General features: G+C 31.9%; 1 protein-coding gene across 1 annotated transcript in view; it reads left to right on the forward strand.

The window, feature by feature from the left end:
• LOC148941347 (uncharacterized) overlaps nt 1-5,712 on the forward strand; it is a 72,020-nt gene extending 66,308 nt beyond the window's left edge. The window contains exon 2 of the mRNA XM_089104150.1: nt 4,793-5,712. Within this exon, the coding sequence (XP_088960276.1) occupies nt 4,906-5,712 (807 nt within the window). The 5' untranslated portion in view covers nt 4,793-4,905. The remainder of the gene's footprint in view (nt 1-4,792) is intronic.
• Nucleotides 5,713-14,473: the final 8,761 nt, after the last annotated feature.

The following is a 14,473-nucleotide window of genomic DNA, read 5'->3' on the forward strand; positions in this document are numbered from 1 at the left end:
TATCAAAATTTTGTTTTTTAGAGTTTCGGTTACCATTGAGCCGGGTCGCTCCTTACTTACAGTTCGTTACCACGAACTGTTTGATATTTAATTAAACTATACCTGCATAGTAGTTTATTTCACTTAGGCTAAGCTGATTATCTCCAAGTGCATACGGAATAACCAGTTTTAAACAGATCAAACGTCTTAAGTGCGGTCAGGATAACACGTAAGTGCCGAAAACTATATTGTTTAAAGCAACTGTGCATCAACCAGCTCGTCTATTCTTTAGGCGAAAAATAATTATGTGGAAAAATAGTAATATGTGTAAGAACATATTATAAAAATAATATGTGAAAAATAATTTTTAACTTTTTGCATTTGCCCTTCTGTTTGAGAAGTCGCTCTGAAAGTATTAAGGACAAAACGTCAAACTGTAGCGTAAACAGCTAGAGTTAAAGAGGGAGCAAACCCCATTATGTATGGAATAACTTAGTCTGTCTGAATTTTATTTTCTTCTTTAATCTAATTCAAAATTTTTATTGTATTTACTTACTGTTCGTTTTAATGCCATACCCAGGGCTACCCTAAGTATAAGGAGTACTGCCGCTGAGCCCCTGACAAAAAGGTTGTTGTCAGACTTTGACGGATATAAAACAAAATGTAAAAATTTGTTTCTATTTGTACAGAATATAGGTTTTAAGTCCTACCTCTCTGAAACTTTTCCACAAAATACGCCCACCTTTCCCATATATATAACAATTCTGATGGGTATAAATGAAACAAAAAAGTTTCGTTCAGCTGAAAGTAAGGAGCAACGTTAAAACTTTAAACGCACAGACACTTTTCCGTATATAAGGGAAGCTACCCTCCCTCAACTAGAATTCTTTACGCAAAAGTCCTAAATTCTTTCAAAATACTTCTCTTTCAATTTCAAAGGCCCTTGTGTTTGAGCAGATTTTCTTAAAGAATTGTGATAAAAAAGTAAAACTTTACCGTAAAAAGTCAGTATTGAGAAAGAGGTAGCCCCCTTATATATAGAATAGTTTCTGTTTATTTTAAGTTTTAATGTTGCTCCAAGCTTGCAGTTGAAAAAACTTGTTTTTCCTGACTGTTTTTTAATTACGCCAGGAAAATCCTACCTTCCCTCCCCCCGTATAAAGTTTGCCTTGAAAATTTCCCTCTGGTATCTCTCCTCCCCACGGAAAATTACCCCCGTGGAAGAACTCCCTCGTAGAAAATTCCCCCACAACAATTTCTGTATTTCCATTCGAATACATCATCTTCCAATCTTCTAGGACCATTATATCAATACGATCAACCCTGAAAAAAAAAGAAAAAAAAAATAACAAATAAACACGCATCCGTGATCATCCTTCCGGCAAAAAATGAGAAATTTCACACTTTTGCATATAGGAGCTTGAAATAAGCTGGTTCTCTGATACGGTGAATCTGATGGTGTGATTTCCGTTTAAGATTTCTTGACTTTTGGGAGGTGTTTCCCCCCTGTTTCAAAAATCAGGCAAATATTCTCAGGCTCCCAACTTTTGATGGGTAACCCTAAACTCGATGAGTCTTATATATTTCGAATCACCATAATAAGCTGATTCTTTGATGTGTCTGCTTCTATCGAAATTCCGCTTTTAGAGTTTCGGTTACTATTGAGCCGAGTCGCTCCTCACTTACAGTTTGTTACCACTAAGTGTTTGATAGTATCTGGAGAACTTGCGAAAAAAGCACCACTTGTGTTTACGCTCTTAACTTCACCGTTAAAACTTTGAAAAAAAAAAAAAATCACGCACTCCAATTATTCCAGAAATTGTCTGACTTTGCTCTTTAGGGCCATAAAATATGTCTTCTATCAGGCACACACACACATGGGGATATCAAATATGTCAAAGTGGCAATAAAGGCATAGTCCATAAAACAAGTGAAAAAGAAAAGAAACAAATCTGTCCCCGTGCATACAATATCTGGCTCTTGCTTAAAAAATATGCCTATTTAGATAAAGAATACTTTCTGGAATAAGCTCATTTATCAACTTAGAAAAATCTATGCAAGTTTCATTCACCAAGCTCAACTACTTTCTTTAATACATTAAATCAGCGGAACTTAGGACCTTTCTGTTATCTTTATTGACCTTTATTATCTTGTCTCCCCCCCCCCCCAAGAGACACTTGTAGATATTTATTAATACTAAAACACAAGAAACGCATGGGGTGGTAGAATATATGAAATAAACAAAGTTTGTCCATTTTTTAAACTTCAGTACCATAGGCATAGGATGGCATAGGGGCGATAGGGGCGCTATAGATGGCATAGATGGCATAGGGGCGCTGGTAGATACGTCAGAAAAGTGAAGTGTGCGTTGAAGAATATTACCTGAAGTTGGGATAGGAGGAATACTCGTAGTAAAACTCACACAGAAAGGCTTGACTTCTTGGGGAAGGAGGGGTTGGTTTTTGTACAGACTTCCAATAGTTTTCATTAAATAATTTTCAATGGTTACAGGTTTTAAAAACGAATAAAAATGCAACCTTTCAGGATCGTGTAATACGTTGTGTAATACTTTGATAATTTCTAGATATATATATATATATATATATATATATATATATATCCAACTATAATATATCTATATTATTATTATTACTTTATTGTTAATTTATATATTATAATGATAAAATAATGCATTATTGAATTAATTTTAAGTTCATTAACATCAATAAACACATAAGTAATTAATTATTGATATATCATTATTACTGATATAATAAAAACACATCTATCAAGTTGTTCTCATTATTTCACAACAACGTGATTTTGCGGTAATTCTATAGTGGAAACTTGAAAAATCTTACGAAAGCTAAGCCTGTGGTTTCCCTTCTGTTATAAATGGGGTAAAGTAAGGAGTCCGGTACGGTCTGAAACATTGTTTTTGATAACTTATTTTTAGCTACTATTTTACACGTTTTAACTAATGCTTTAAACACTATGGACCGCAGATAAATTTTTACACAATTTGTTGTAATTTTTCAAACGAATTTTAAATCAATATTTTAGCCAGTATAGAGTTTGTAAAAGAAGAAAATATAATTGGGAGGAGTCCACGGGGTAGTCTTAGGGGTATGTATCCAACAGGCAACAGCAAGAGCATTTTGCGAAATTAATTCAAAATTCAACATTTCTAAAGATAGGAGCTTGAAACCTCTGCTTTAGGGTTCTCCTGACATACTTAACCTAATTATGTGATTTTCCTCAAGATCACTTGCCTTTTTGGGGCCATTTCCCACTTCTCCAAAAAAAGGAAAAATTTTCCCAGGCACATATAACGATTTGGAATCAGCATACAGCCAATTCCTTTGACACATTGATTGTTATCAAAATTCGTTTTTTTCTAGTTTCGGTTACTATTAACTCGAATCGCTACTTACTTACAGTTCATCACCATGAATTATCCTCCAGTTCAATAATAATCTAACATCAGTAAGCGTCATACAAAGTTGTCACTGAAAAAACAACATTTGATGAGACTTTCATAAGTGATCAAAAGAAGGATAGTACGACTAAAAAAAATATTTTTTTATTAAATTTACTATTTTTATTTTGTAATTCTTGTTGGGTCTTTGAATTATTTATATTCCTGAAATTTTATATTCGTAATCATCTTTATTATTCAAGTACAAGCGGCCATCTGCTGCGAGTTCAAAATCGTTTTAAGAATTTTTTTTATTAGTCTTTCAAGAGAGCAAAGAAGGTAAACAGCATATTTTCTGTTATAAGCTGGAAACTGAAGATAGTTAAAGATGTAGCAACACTAATTTAGCCAAATAAATTTGAGTAGTTGCAGCAGTTTGCATAAAACTAATTTTACTTAATGTTTGTGGAATATGATACTTTTCTGACGAAAAATGGAAAAACAAAAATGATAGAACTTTATTGGACTTAAAAAAGCATAAAAGCCCTTTTTTAGTATTTGTCCCTCGCAAAATGTATGCTGATCCTCACAAAAAAAAATTATATGAAGATAGTGAAGCTAAAAGGTTTGATAAAAAAAATTCTAGAGCAGGATGAAAATTATAAATTAAATACGATCTCCAGTGGCGCACTCAGAAAACAATCATAAAAATAATAATGGAGCCCCGGCTGACCGTAGCTCTCTGGACCAACCAACGGAGCACTTTGAAAATTACCTAAAAAAACAGTATTTTAAGGCACTACTTTAAGTTTATTTTAGCTCTTTGAATGCAAGTTTTGAGTAGGGACTAGGGAATGAATGATAAACCCGAACAGATTAATTAAGAATTAAAAACAGTATTTAATTTTTGTTGGGGTGGGGGGCTACCGCCCGTTTAGCCCCCCCCCCCCCCGTGGATGCGCGCCTGACGATCTCTGGTATTTTTAAGTTTGTATTCATGTCTTTTGCAACCGATGGTGTTCAATTTTCAAGTTGCACAACAAATTTTAGTAGAAGGACTGGGAAAATTTCATTGAGTACATTCAATATTTGAATTTAACTAACGTACAATATTTAATAATTCAATGTTTGTTCAATGTAATATAAAATTTATTCAATACCTGAGTTTACTTTTTATTTTACAAATTTCTAGTTGAATTTTTCATCCAAGAGGCAAACCGAAGTAGTTTCATAGCCCTTATTAAAATTAATAAAATCACTGCCCCATATTTTTATGCTAGAAGCAAACATTGACGCTTATTTTGTACAAATTTTACAGATATATTACTAACATTTTGTCATTTAGCCTATGCATATCCATTTTAAATCGTCAATTAAATAGTTTATCATTTTTAGAAAAAGATTCAAGTAGTGTCTCAACGCTTTCACTGGTCCAAGCAACGTCTTCAAAAGACATCTTTAACCAACATACATTAGAGACTTCTGCCAAATTAAGAGAGTCAAGGAGGATGTTGTATTGTGGTTTATGTTACTATAGTACAGATAGATCAAGCAATTTGAAAAGACACACGAATTCAGTGCATTTAAAGGGTGAACATGTGCTCATGTGTTGTGGAAAAGACTACACTTCAAAAACAGAGCTTCGACTGCACAGCCTTACTGTTCACAAAGGTTTATACAAATGTCCAAAATGTAAGAAGACATTTAGTCAAAAACCTATATTAGAAAGACATCTGGTAAGTCATGCAGACAATGGTATTAAATGCGATTTGTGCCAATATAGCTCTAAGAATAAAAAAGAGCATGAAATACATTTTAATCAACATTTGATAGACGAACGGAAAAATGATATTAATGTGTGGTGTGTAAATCAGCATGATCACAATGTTCGTTACAAAGAAGAAAATCAATCACAACACCCAAATTATCCTTTAATAGATCCTCCAGGAAGGAACCGTAATGATTTATATGAGTCAGATGTTCATTTATTTGGGTCACTTTCTGCTCGCCATCATTTAACTGGAGGTTCTTGTACAGCTAGCTCATCATCTGAGAGCCAACTAAAGTCAGGGACTTGCCCAGATAGTTCATCCTCAGGGAACCAAAATCATTTTGGGTGCAAGTCTCAGTTAAATACCGCAAGTTGTTCAGAGTGTAAGGATCTCCCAGATATGGAAACAGTGTCAATTCACAATGACGACACTGCCGCTGCATCAGGGATTACCGAACCTTTTCCAGCGTCTTTTGTTTCGCCATATCAACACAAGAAATTAAGGAAAAGCTGCCGAGAGGGTACCCGTCAAGAGCTGAATTAAGTGAACAAGTCTAGTTGAAATGTTTCCAGAAACCTGGGAAAATACTCTTATTTTACATTTTGATAAATGTTGAATATTGAAATATTCATAATGTTGAAATATTGTTCTAAATTAAATACTGTTATTCTATATAAAACGAGACAGCTCAAGCCTTAGATAAGACAGCTAGGAACAGTTTACAGCTACCGTTACCTCATCTTGCATTTATGTATCTTCAATTTTATTTACTATCTCTATTTGCAAAACCGAAAAATAAAAAAGAAACACAATGAACTCAAATCAACACTTAAACAACATGACTAACAGGGCATTCGGAAAAGCATTTTCAAAGTTTAGTTACTTTTGGTATGTTTTACTTCTTCTCCAGGCAACACCCGAGGGGGCTAGTAAATCCGTAGCTGGTCGATAAAGCTCTGTTACCAGTTTAAACAAACCAGCAAAGCAGGTAAGTCAGATATTTTTTTGAAATACTTCCCATATATGCAATGCTACCGTGTTTGAAAAGTGACCAAAATGGTGATGCAGCAAGAAAATACGAAAATACCAAGGCAATATGCACAGAAGCTAGGATATGGTGACCAAATTTAAACTTTCTGGCAACTAACAGGCATGAAGTTTTTCTAGTCTATTCAGAAATTGTATAAAGGTACGAGTGATTTATAATGAAGGGAAGAAATCATGATATGATTATATCTTTTGGATGAACCTTTCTGAAAAAAATTAGCGTTCGAAAGGGAAGGGATTGTCAAAGGCATCACAAGCCACTTTCGCCAAAAGATTTAGCTGCATAGTGGGGAGACACATTTTCCTACTTTGCTTCTCCAATTATACATGAGATAGATGAGATAGATGAGATATACATTTATTAAAAAAGAAAACAAACACTATTCACCTTTCGCCTGCCAAGAAAGGCAATAAGCTTGAAAGGGCAAGCGAGGTTATCACTCTCAGCTAAATAAAATAACATTCATACCTTGCTACTCAACACACAAGAAACTTATCTGATGAAGGAATAAAGGAAAAAAGAGAGAAAGAGGAAAAGACAAGAAGTAGAGAGAAAAAAAGCAAAAAAAAAGCAAAGTAAATTGGGGAAACACCTTGAATAGAATGACAACCTGGAGTGGACGTAACACCAAATTCACCCACGAGATAAAAGAAACTTCTTCGCCCGTGACTTAAAAGCTGGAAGACAAGGCGGATTTTTCACACACTCGGGCAATATATTCCAAACTTGGGGACCATAATGGCGAATCACAAAAGATGCCCGAGTGGTGCTCCTAAACTCATGAGTTAAGTTATTAGCTTTTCTAGTATTATGATCATGACGGTCTCTATTAAAAGTAAAAAGATTTTCAAAAGCAGGTGTGAGCAGCTGATTCAAATATTTATACGAGAAAATCGCGACTTAGTAATCTCGAATTTGGGATACATCCATTAACTTATTCTTTTTAAAATGCTCATGAGCAGGAACCTCATCAGAATCATCAAATTCAGATAATAATTTTACAGATCTATTCTGAAACTTTTGTACTCTTTCGAAACATGTTACAAAATTACTTGCCCATATAGAGCAGTACTTGAAGTACTGCTTGAAGTACTCGGCCTCAAACAGATTCCAAACTCTACCTATGTACAAAAAAGCTTGTGAGTGGTGAGGAGGGGGGGGGGTGTATTGGTCTGAGGGGTTGTAGGCCCATGTTGCATCCCAATAAAACAGATTGAAAATACTTGCATGATTCTGCATCAAATAAAGTGTAATATTCCTACTTTTCCGCTAACATGTTGACGATGAGAAAGGAAGAGAAGGACGGAGGGGGAGAAATCCCGGTTTTTACATTCGGCTTCTATTGAAGTAAATTAGAATTTGGCTTATTTTTATACAGTCTCTGGCTTGTTTTTGTGCATCCTCGATATTTTAAAAATAGGGTATCTCAAGAATATTGTTTTCTAAAAAAAACGATGTCGTATAATTTTTATCAGGTCAAGGTTATTTGCCGTATTCATTTGAGGCCTATTCGTTACTTAATTAAGTGGACTCGAGAGTTTTATTTTACTAGTTCCACGCGTTTGCAAAGAGATGAAGTAACATATTCCTTTGACTCCCATTCATTCTTTTATCCGGTGGCGAGACATACGTTGGCAGGTAAAGCTAGGTTCGACAATCTTAACAAGCTTGTCGACAAGCTTAAAGCTTGGGTTGTATCGGATTAGTATCGTCCCCTACAAGATTTTGTAATTTCAATAGGTTCACAATCATTGTAACTATGTAGTTTTGCTATCAAACAGTTTGTGGTAACGAAATGTAAGTAAGGGGGGACTCGAGTAGAGAGAGGGTAACTATTTCTAAGCGTACAAGATGACAGCCAATCAGAGGTCAGAATGACAGCCAAGCTTAACTTCCCGACTGTATTCTGTATATTACACAGGTACCATTTAAGCAGTGTTGTCAATATAAAAAGTTGATAATAATAAAGATGTAGATGCCAAGAAAAGAATTTTAATAAAGAAATTCAGAACGATCCTTAGAAATTCTTAGAAATCAACTAGTGAGACGAATATGAGTATGAACCATCAAGGACCGCAAGCACCAATGACCCCAACCTCCAAGGATCCCCTTTCCCCAGCCTCCTAGGGGCCCCCCTCCTTCTAACTTTTTTTGAGGATACCTCCCAATTTTCAATATAGAGGCTCCATGAAGAGTTATGAATTTATAAGAAAAAAGTTATCAGAACATCATTTATAACCTCCTATTTCGAGACTTAGGAACGCAGATGCTTTGAACATCAAATTCTAATACTTTTTACCGAGAAATATTAGATATATCATTTAGAATTTTATACTTTTTTTAAAAGCCACCTCACCCATGTCCTAAATGGTTCCTCATGATGACTTTTCTATTTACTAGCCTTAGCACAGCAGCTATTCATGCAAACATCCACCAATAAAATCCATATTAGAAGAAGTTATCGTCACTATAAAAATTAAGACAAATCGAAAAATCTATTTTCAAAGCACATTTTCTGATCGACTAAATTAAATTTCTACTGGCTAGATACAGTTTGCGAACGTTCATAAAACATTGAATAGTTTATTGTTCCTAAGTGATGCGCTTGAGACACAGAAATTAAAAAATAGAAAAATTTTTTCAGCTAAAGTAGGGAACAAGTTTAAAACTTGAAATAAATATAATTACTCTCTATTTTTAAAAACTTCTGACTGTTTTCCAAATCATACCCCGACCTATCCAAGATATAATTTGAGTTATCGGCCCCTTAAAATCCTGATTAATTGCATTTAAAACATGTCAATAAATAACAATATTTAAGGTATAGTACAAATAGATTGCAAAAACATCAAAATAGGGGGGGGACATGGAAATGTCAGATGAATTTAGTAAATGTAGTGATTTAATGAGTTTAGGCTTACAAATAATGCTTTAAAAGACATATTTTTCGCCTCTTGTAGATTTGGGGTAACGAGATGACTTCTTTATTTGAATATTCTCGTTTATATAATTCATTTTGAGCCTATTTTTATCTTTCTTTCGACTCTGATTTTATTTAAATAGTAATTATAGCTAAGCAGAGCTACAAACACAATTCATCTGCAAACATCCCTGCTACAACATTTAAATAAAGCAACAATATAAAAATGCTTTTACCTACTCCCACTTCGTAACCAAAAACTGTGTGATTACACATCAAATCCAAACAGTGAGAACTACTACTAACAACTCACTGTAACATAAAGCCACATGAGGTCAATATTTTATTCAAAACATTTTCTTAGCTAGGTTTCTTAATCTTTCGTATGTGTATGTCTGATTTCATTAATAACATTTTCTTAGCTAGGGTTCTTAACCTTTCGTAGGTGTATGTCTGGTTTTATTAATAATATTTGATTTTCTAATAAAGTTGGATTTGAATTTTCAGAAATAAGAGCATCCAAATTTAAAATACATCTGAGGGTACATTTTAACATATTTTTTAATACAATTGGGTTTCATTTTTCAGAAATATGAACATCCCAGTTTAAAATACATCTGATTTTATTAATAACATTTTCTTAGCTAGGTTTCTTAGTCTTTCGTAGATATGTTGCATGAAACTCATGATTTGGGATGTAGTTTGCATTTTGGACTTTTCTGAGATAGATTTCCTAACCTTTCGTAGGTGTATGTCTGGTTTTATTAATAATATTTGATTTTCTAATCAAGTATGGTTTTAATTTTCAGAAATAAGAACATCCATTTTAAAATACATCTGATTTTATTAATAATATTTGATTTCTTTTAATAATTGGGTACATTTTTGCAAATTTTTTTAAATAAAGTTGGGTTTTAGATTTCAGAAATATGAATATCCCACTTTAAAATACATCTGAATTTATTCATAAAATTTTCTTAGCTAGGTTTCTTTACCTTTCATAGATGTGTGTTGATTGAAACTCATGATTTGGGATGTCTAGTTTGCTATTTTGGACTTTTCTGAGCTAGATTTCCTAACTTTTCATAGGTCTATGTCTGGTTTTATTAATAATATTTGATTTTCTAATAAGGTTTTAGTTTTCAGAAATAAGAACATCCATGTTTAAAATACATCTGATTCTAATAAAAATATTTGATTTCTTTTAATAATCGGGTACTTTTTTGCATATTTTTAAATAAAGTTGGGTTTTAGTTTTCAGAAATATTAACATCCCAGTTTAAAATACATCTGATTTTATTAATAACATTTTCTTAGCTAGGTTTCTTAACCATTCGTAGATGTATGTCTGGTTTTATTAATAATATTTGATTTTATAATTAAGTTGGGTTTTAATTTTCAGAAATAAGAACATCCATGTTTAAAATACATCTGGTTTTATTAATAATATTTTATTTTCTTTAATAATTGGGTACATTTTTGCATGTTTTTTTTAATAAAGTTGGGTTATGGGTTTCAGAAATAGAAACATCCCAGTTTAAACTACATGTGATTTTGTTAATAACATTTGATTTTTTTATTAATAACATGTGATTTTTTTTAATAAAGTTGGGTTTGATCCAAGGCCTTATTGGGTACATTTATTGCATATTTTTTAATAAAGTTGGGTTTTAGTTTTCACAAATATGAACATCTCAGTTTAAAATACATCTGATTTTATTAATAACATTTTCTTAGCTAGGTTTCTTTACCTTTCGTAGATGTTTGGCATGAAACTCATGATTTGCGATGTCTAGTTTGCTATTTTGGACTTTTCTAAGCTAGATTTCCTAACTTTTTGTAGGTGTATGTCTGGTTTTATTAATAATACTTGATTTTCTAATCAAGTTGGTTTTTGATTTTCAGAAATATGAACATCCCAGTTTAAAATACATCTGATTTTATTAATAACATTTGATTTTTTATTAATAACATATGGTTTTTTTTAATAAAGTTGGGTTTGGTCCAAGGCCTCATTGGGTACATTTTTTGCATATTTTTTTTAATAAAGTTGTGTTTTAGTTTTCACAAATACGAACATCTTAAATTAAAATACATCTGATTTTATTAATAATATTTGATTTTTTTTAATAAAGTTGGCTTTTAGTTTCGAGAAATACAAGAATCCCCGTTTAAAATACATCCAATTTTATTAATAATATTTGATTTTTTTATTAAAGTTGGGTTTTAATTTTCAGAAATACGAACACCCTCATTTAAATACATCTGATTTTTTAATAATATTTGATTTTTTTTAATAAGGTTTAGGTTTTAATTTTCAGAAATAAGAACAACCATGTTTAAAATAAATGGGATTTTATTAATAAAACTTCATTTTTTTAAAATAAAGATTTGGTTTTGCTTTTTCAGAAATAAGAACATCCTTGTATAAAATACATCTTATTTAATAATAATATACTATTTTGAATAAAGTTGGGTTTTAGTATTCAGAAATAAGAACACCCAGAAATTTTCTCAAAGAAAAGAAAAAGTTACAGTTCAATTCTAATTTATTTTTCAAAGAAAATAAAAAAGCTTCCACTTCAGTTCTTAATTTCCCAAAGACATAAGAAAATTTGAAGTTCGGTTCTAAATTTTTCCCTAGAAGATAGAAAAGGTTATACTTTGGCTGTGAATATTCTCCATGAAGATAAAAAGTTCCACTTTAATTCTAAATATTCTCAGCGAAGTGAAGAAAAGTTCAAAATCTCTTCTGAATTTTCTCAATGAAAAAGAAATAAGTTACAGACCAATTCTAATTTTTTCCAAAGAAAATAAAAATGTTCCACTAAGATAAGGAGATAAGGAAGGTAAGGAGCTCCAGTTTAATTCTGAGTTTTCTAAAAGAAGTGCAAACATATTCAAGTTCTCTTCTGAATTTTCTTAAAGAAGAGACAAATGTTAGCTCAATTCTGAATTTTACCAAAGAAGAGTTACAGTTCAATTCTAATTTTTCCAAAGAAAATAAAAAAAAGCTTTCACTTCAGTTCTTAATTTCCCAAAAACATAAAAAATTTAAAGTTATGTTCTAAATTTTTCCATAGAAGATAGAAAAAGTTATACTATGGTTGTGAATATTCTCCATGAAGATAAGTAAGTTACAGATCAATTCTAATTTTTTCCGAAGAAAATAAAATGGTTCCCCGTCTGTTCTTATTTTTATCAAAGAGGTGAAAAAATTTAAAGTTCTGTTCCAAATTTGTCATAGAAAATAGAAAAAAGCTATACTTTGGTTGTGAATATTCGCCATGAAGATAAGGAGCTACACTTTAATTCTGAGTTTTCTCAAAGAAGTACAAAAATGTTCAAGTTCTCTTCTGAATTTTCTTAAAGAAGAGAAAAAAGTTAGCTCAATTCCAAATTTTACCAAAGAAGTTACATTTCAATTCTAATTTTTCCAAAGAAAATAAAAAAGCTTCCACTTCAGTTCTTAATTTCCCAGACATAAGAAAATTTAAAGTTCTGTTATAAATTTTTCCGTAGAAGATAGAAAAAGTTATACTATGGTTGTGAATATTCTCCGTGAAGATAAAAAGTTTTTTCACTTTTTTCAATTTAAATTTTCAATTCAATTTTATTCGAGAAAAAACATAACACAAAAATCAATAATAATAAAGATCCTAGAAGATAACTTGTTAAGGACCAAAAAAAGAAAAAATTAAAGTAACACTGAAAAAAAATAGAAGAATAAAACATGGGTTCCACTTCCACTTTAATTCTAAATTAATACTGTATTTCCTCAAAGAAGTGAAGAAAAGTTCAAGTTCTCTTCTGAATGTTTTCCCAAAGCAGGGAAATGGCTCCACTTTGAGTTTCCAAAACAAAGTGAAGAAAAGTTAAAGTTCTCTTCTGAATTTTCCAAATAAAAAAAAGATATAGTCGAATTCTAATTTTTTTTCCAAAGAAAATAAAAAATCTCTGACTTTTTAATAAGTATTCTAAGCGTTTTACATGCTAGCATATCATAAAAATGATGGAAATATAACAATGTAGTGCATAAAAAACGTATGCGTACGTAACCTAGTCTAAATTAACCTTTAAAATGACGTATTCTAAAATGTCTCAAACTGTTTCGCCCAAATAATCCCCTAAAATATCGATTAATCTGGGGCTGGGACCCCTCCATCCATTTTTTTTAGGAACTGAATTTTTGGACTTGAAAAATATTCAACTTTTTTTTACGAAACTTAAAATCAAACAATATATGCTTGCGGCTGTACCAATGGTACTCTATTCTTGCTCTTACACACGAAGTGGCTTTCCCAGTGGTACTCTATGGTAAGTTATCGAGACTACCTAGTTTAGTGCATGTATTAAATCAGTAATTTTCATACATTGGGGGGATAAACACCTGCATCATATTTGAAAAAAGAAAGTGAAAATGAATTATTCAAGGAAGGTGTGTACACATGATAAAGTCATCGTTGCCTTGAATACTGACAAAGAGATATGTTTGAACTATGAAACAAGTAGTGGTGGTGATCTTATTGGGAATATGTGCTTACGTTTTCATGACAGTGAGGAGTTAAATTCCTTTGGAGTACCCAAGAATTTCCACCATGCAAATGGTGGATATGTGAAAGAATCACTTCCAGAGAAGTTAGTACTCAAAGAGAATGCCAACATAAAAATAATAGTTGATGAAGAGGGGCAACCTCTAGCTAATGTTTCTGGTAACATGTTACCCGTTGATAGATCCTATCGTCATCTTTCCGGTGTTAGCATTCGAGTGAAATTAAAGGGAAATAGAAGACATGCATACTGCAAGCACTAATATCATAAATCATATCTTGTCATCGTGCCAGAACTGTTACCACTGTAAAAATAATGTGATAATAGACTATGAAATTGTTGTCAAAATAAAAAGGGCATTGGCAGACAATATCAATAGTGAATATGAAGATAAATTAATGGAGAATAAAGCAAAAGTAAACGTTATTACTACCATTGATCATATAGTCAATGAATCAAATAATACTGAAGATGAAACGTGTATTGAACCTGTAGGTGACGCCTCATTAAAAATTATACGTGACTCAAAATGGAATAAAGATTATTGTACTGGATATGTACTTAGAGAAGAGGGTAAGTCTAGTACCAAGAGAGAACACGATGAATTATTTTATGAAACTGATTCAAAATGTCAAACGTTGCTCAATAGTATTAATAATGTGTAATAATGTATGTAACATATTTTTTGTTAATATTCTACATGTCGTTATTTCATTAAAAATATTTTATGTATTACTTTGTTAAATTTCCATTATTTTCAGGATATGCTAGTATGTCAAACGCTT

This window comes from Artemia sp. Qi Xiang Cuo, chromosome 18, assembly GCF_049724085.1.
Source record: "Artemia sp. Qi Xiang Cuo chromosome 18, ASM4972408v1, whole genome shotgun sequence".
NCBI lineage: Eukaryota > Metazoa > Arthropoda > Branchiopoda > Anostraca > Artemiidae > Artemia > Artemia sp. Qi Xiang Cuo.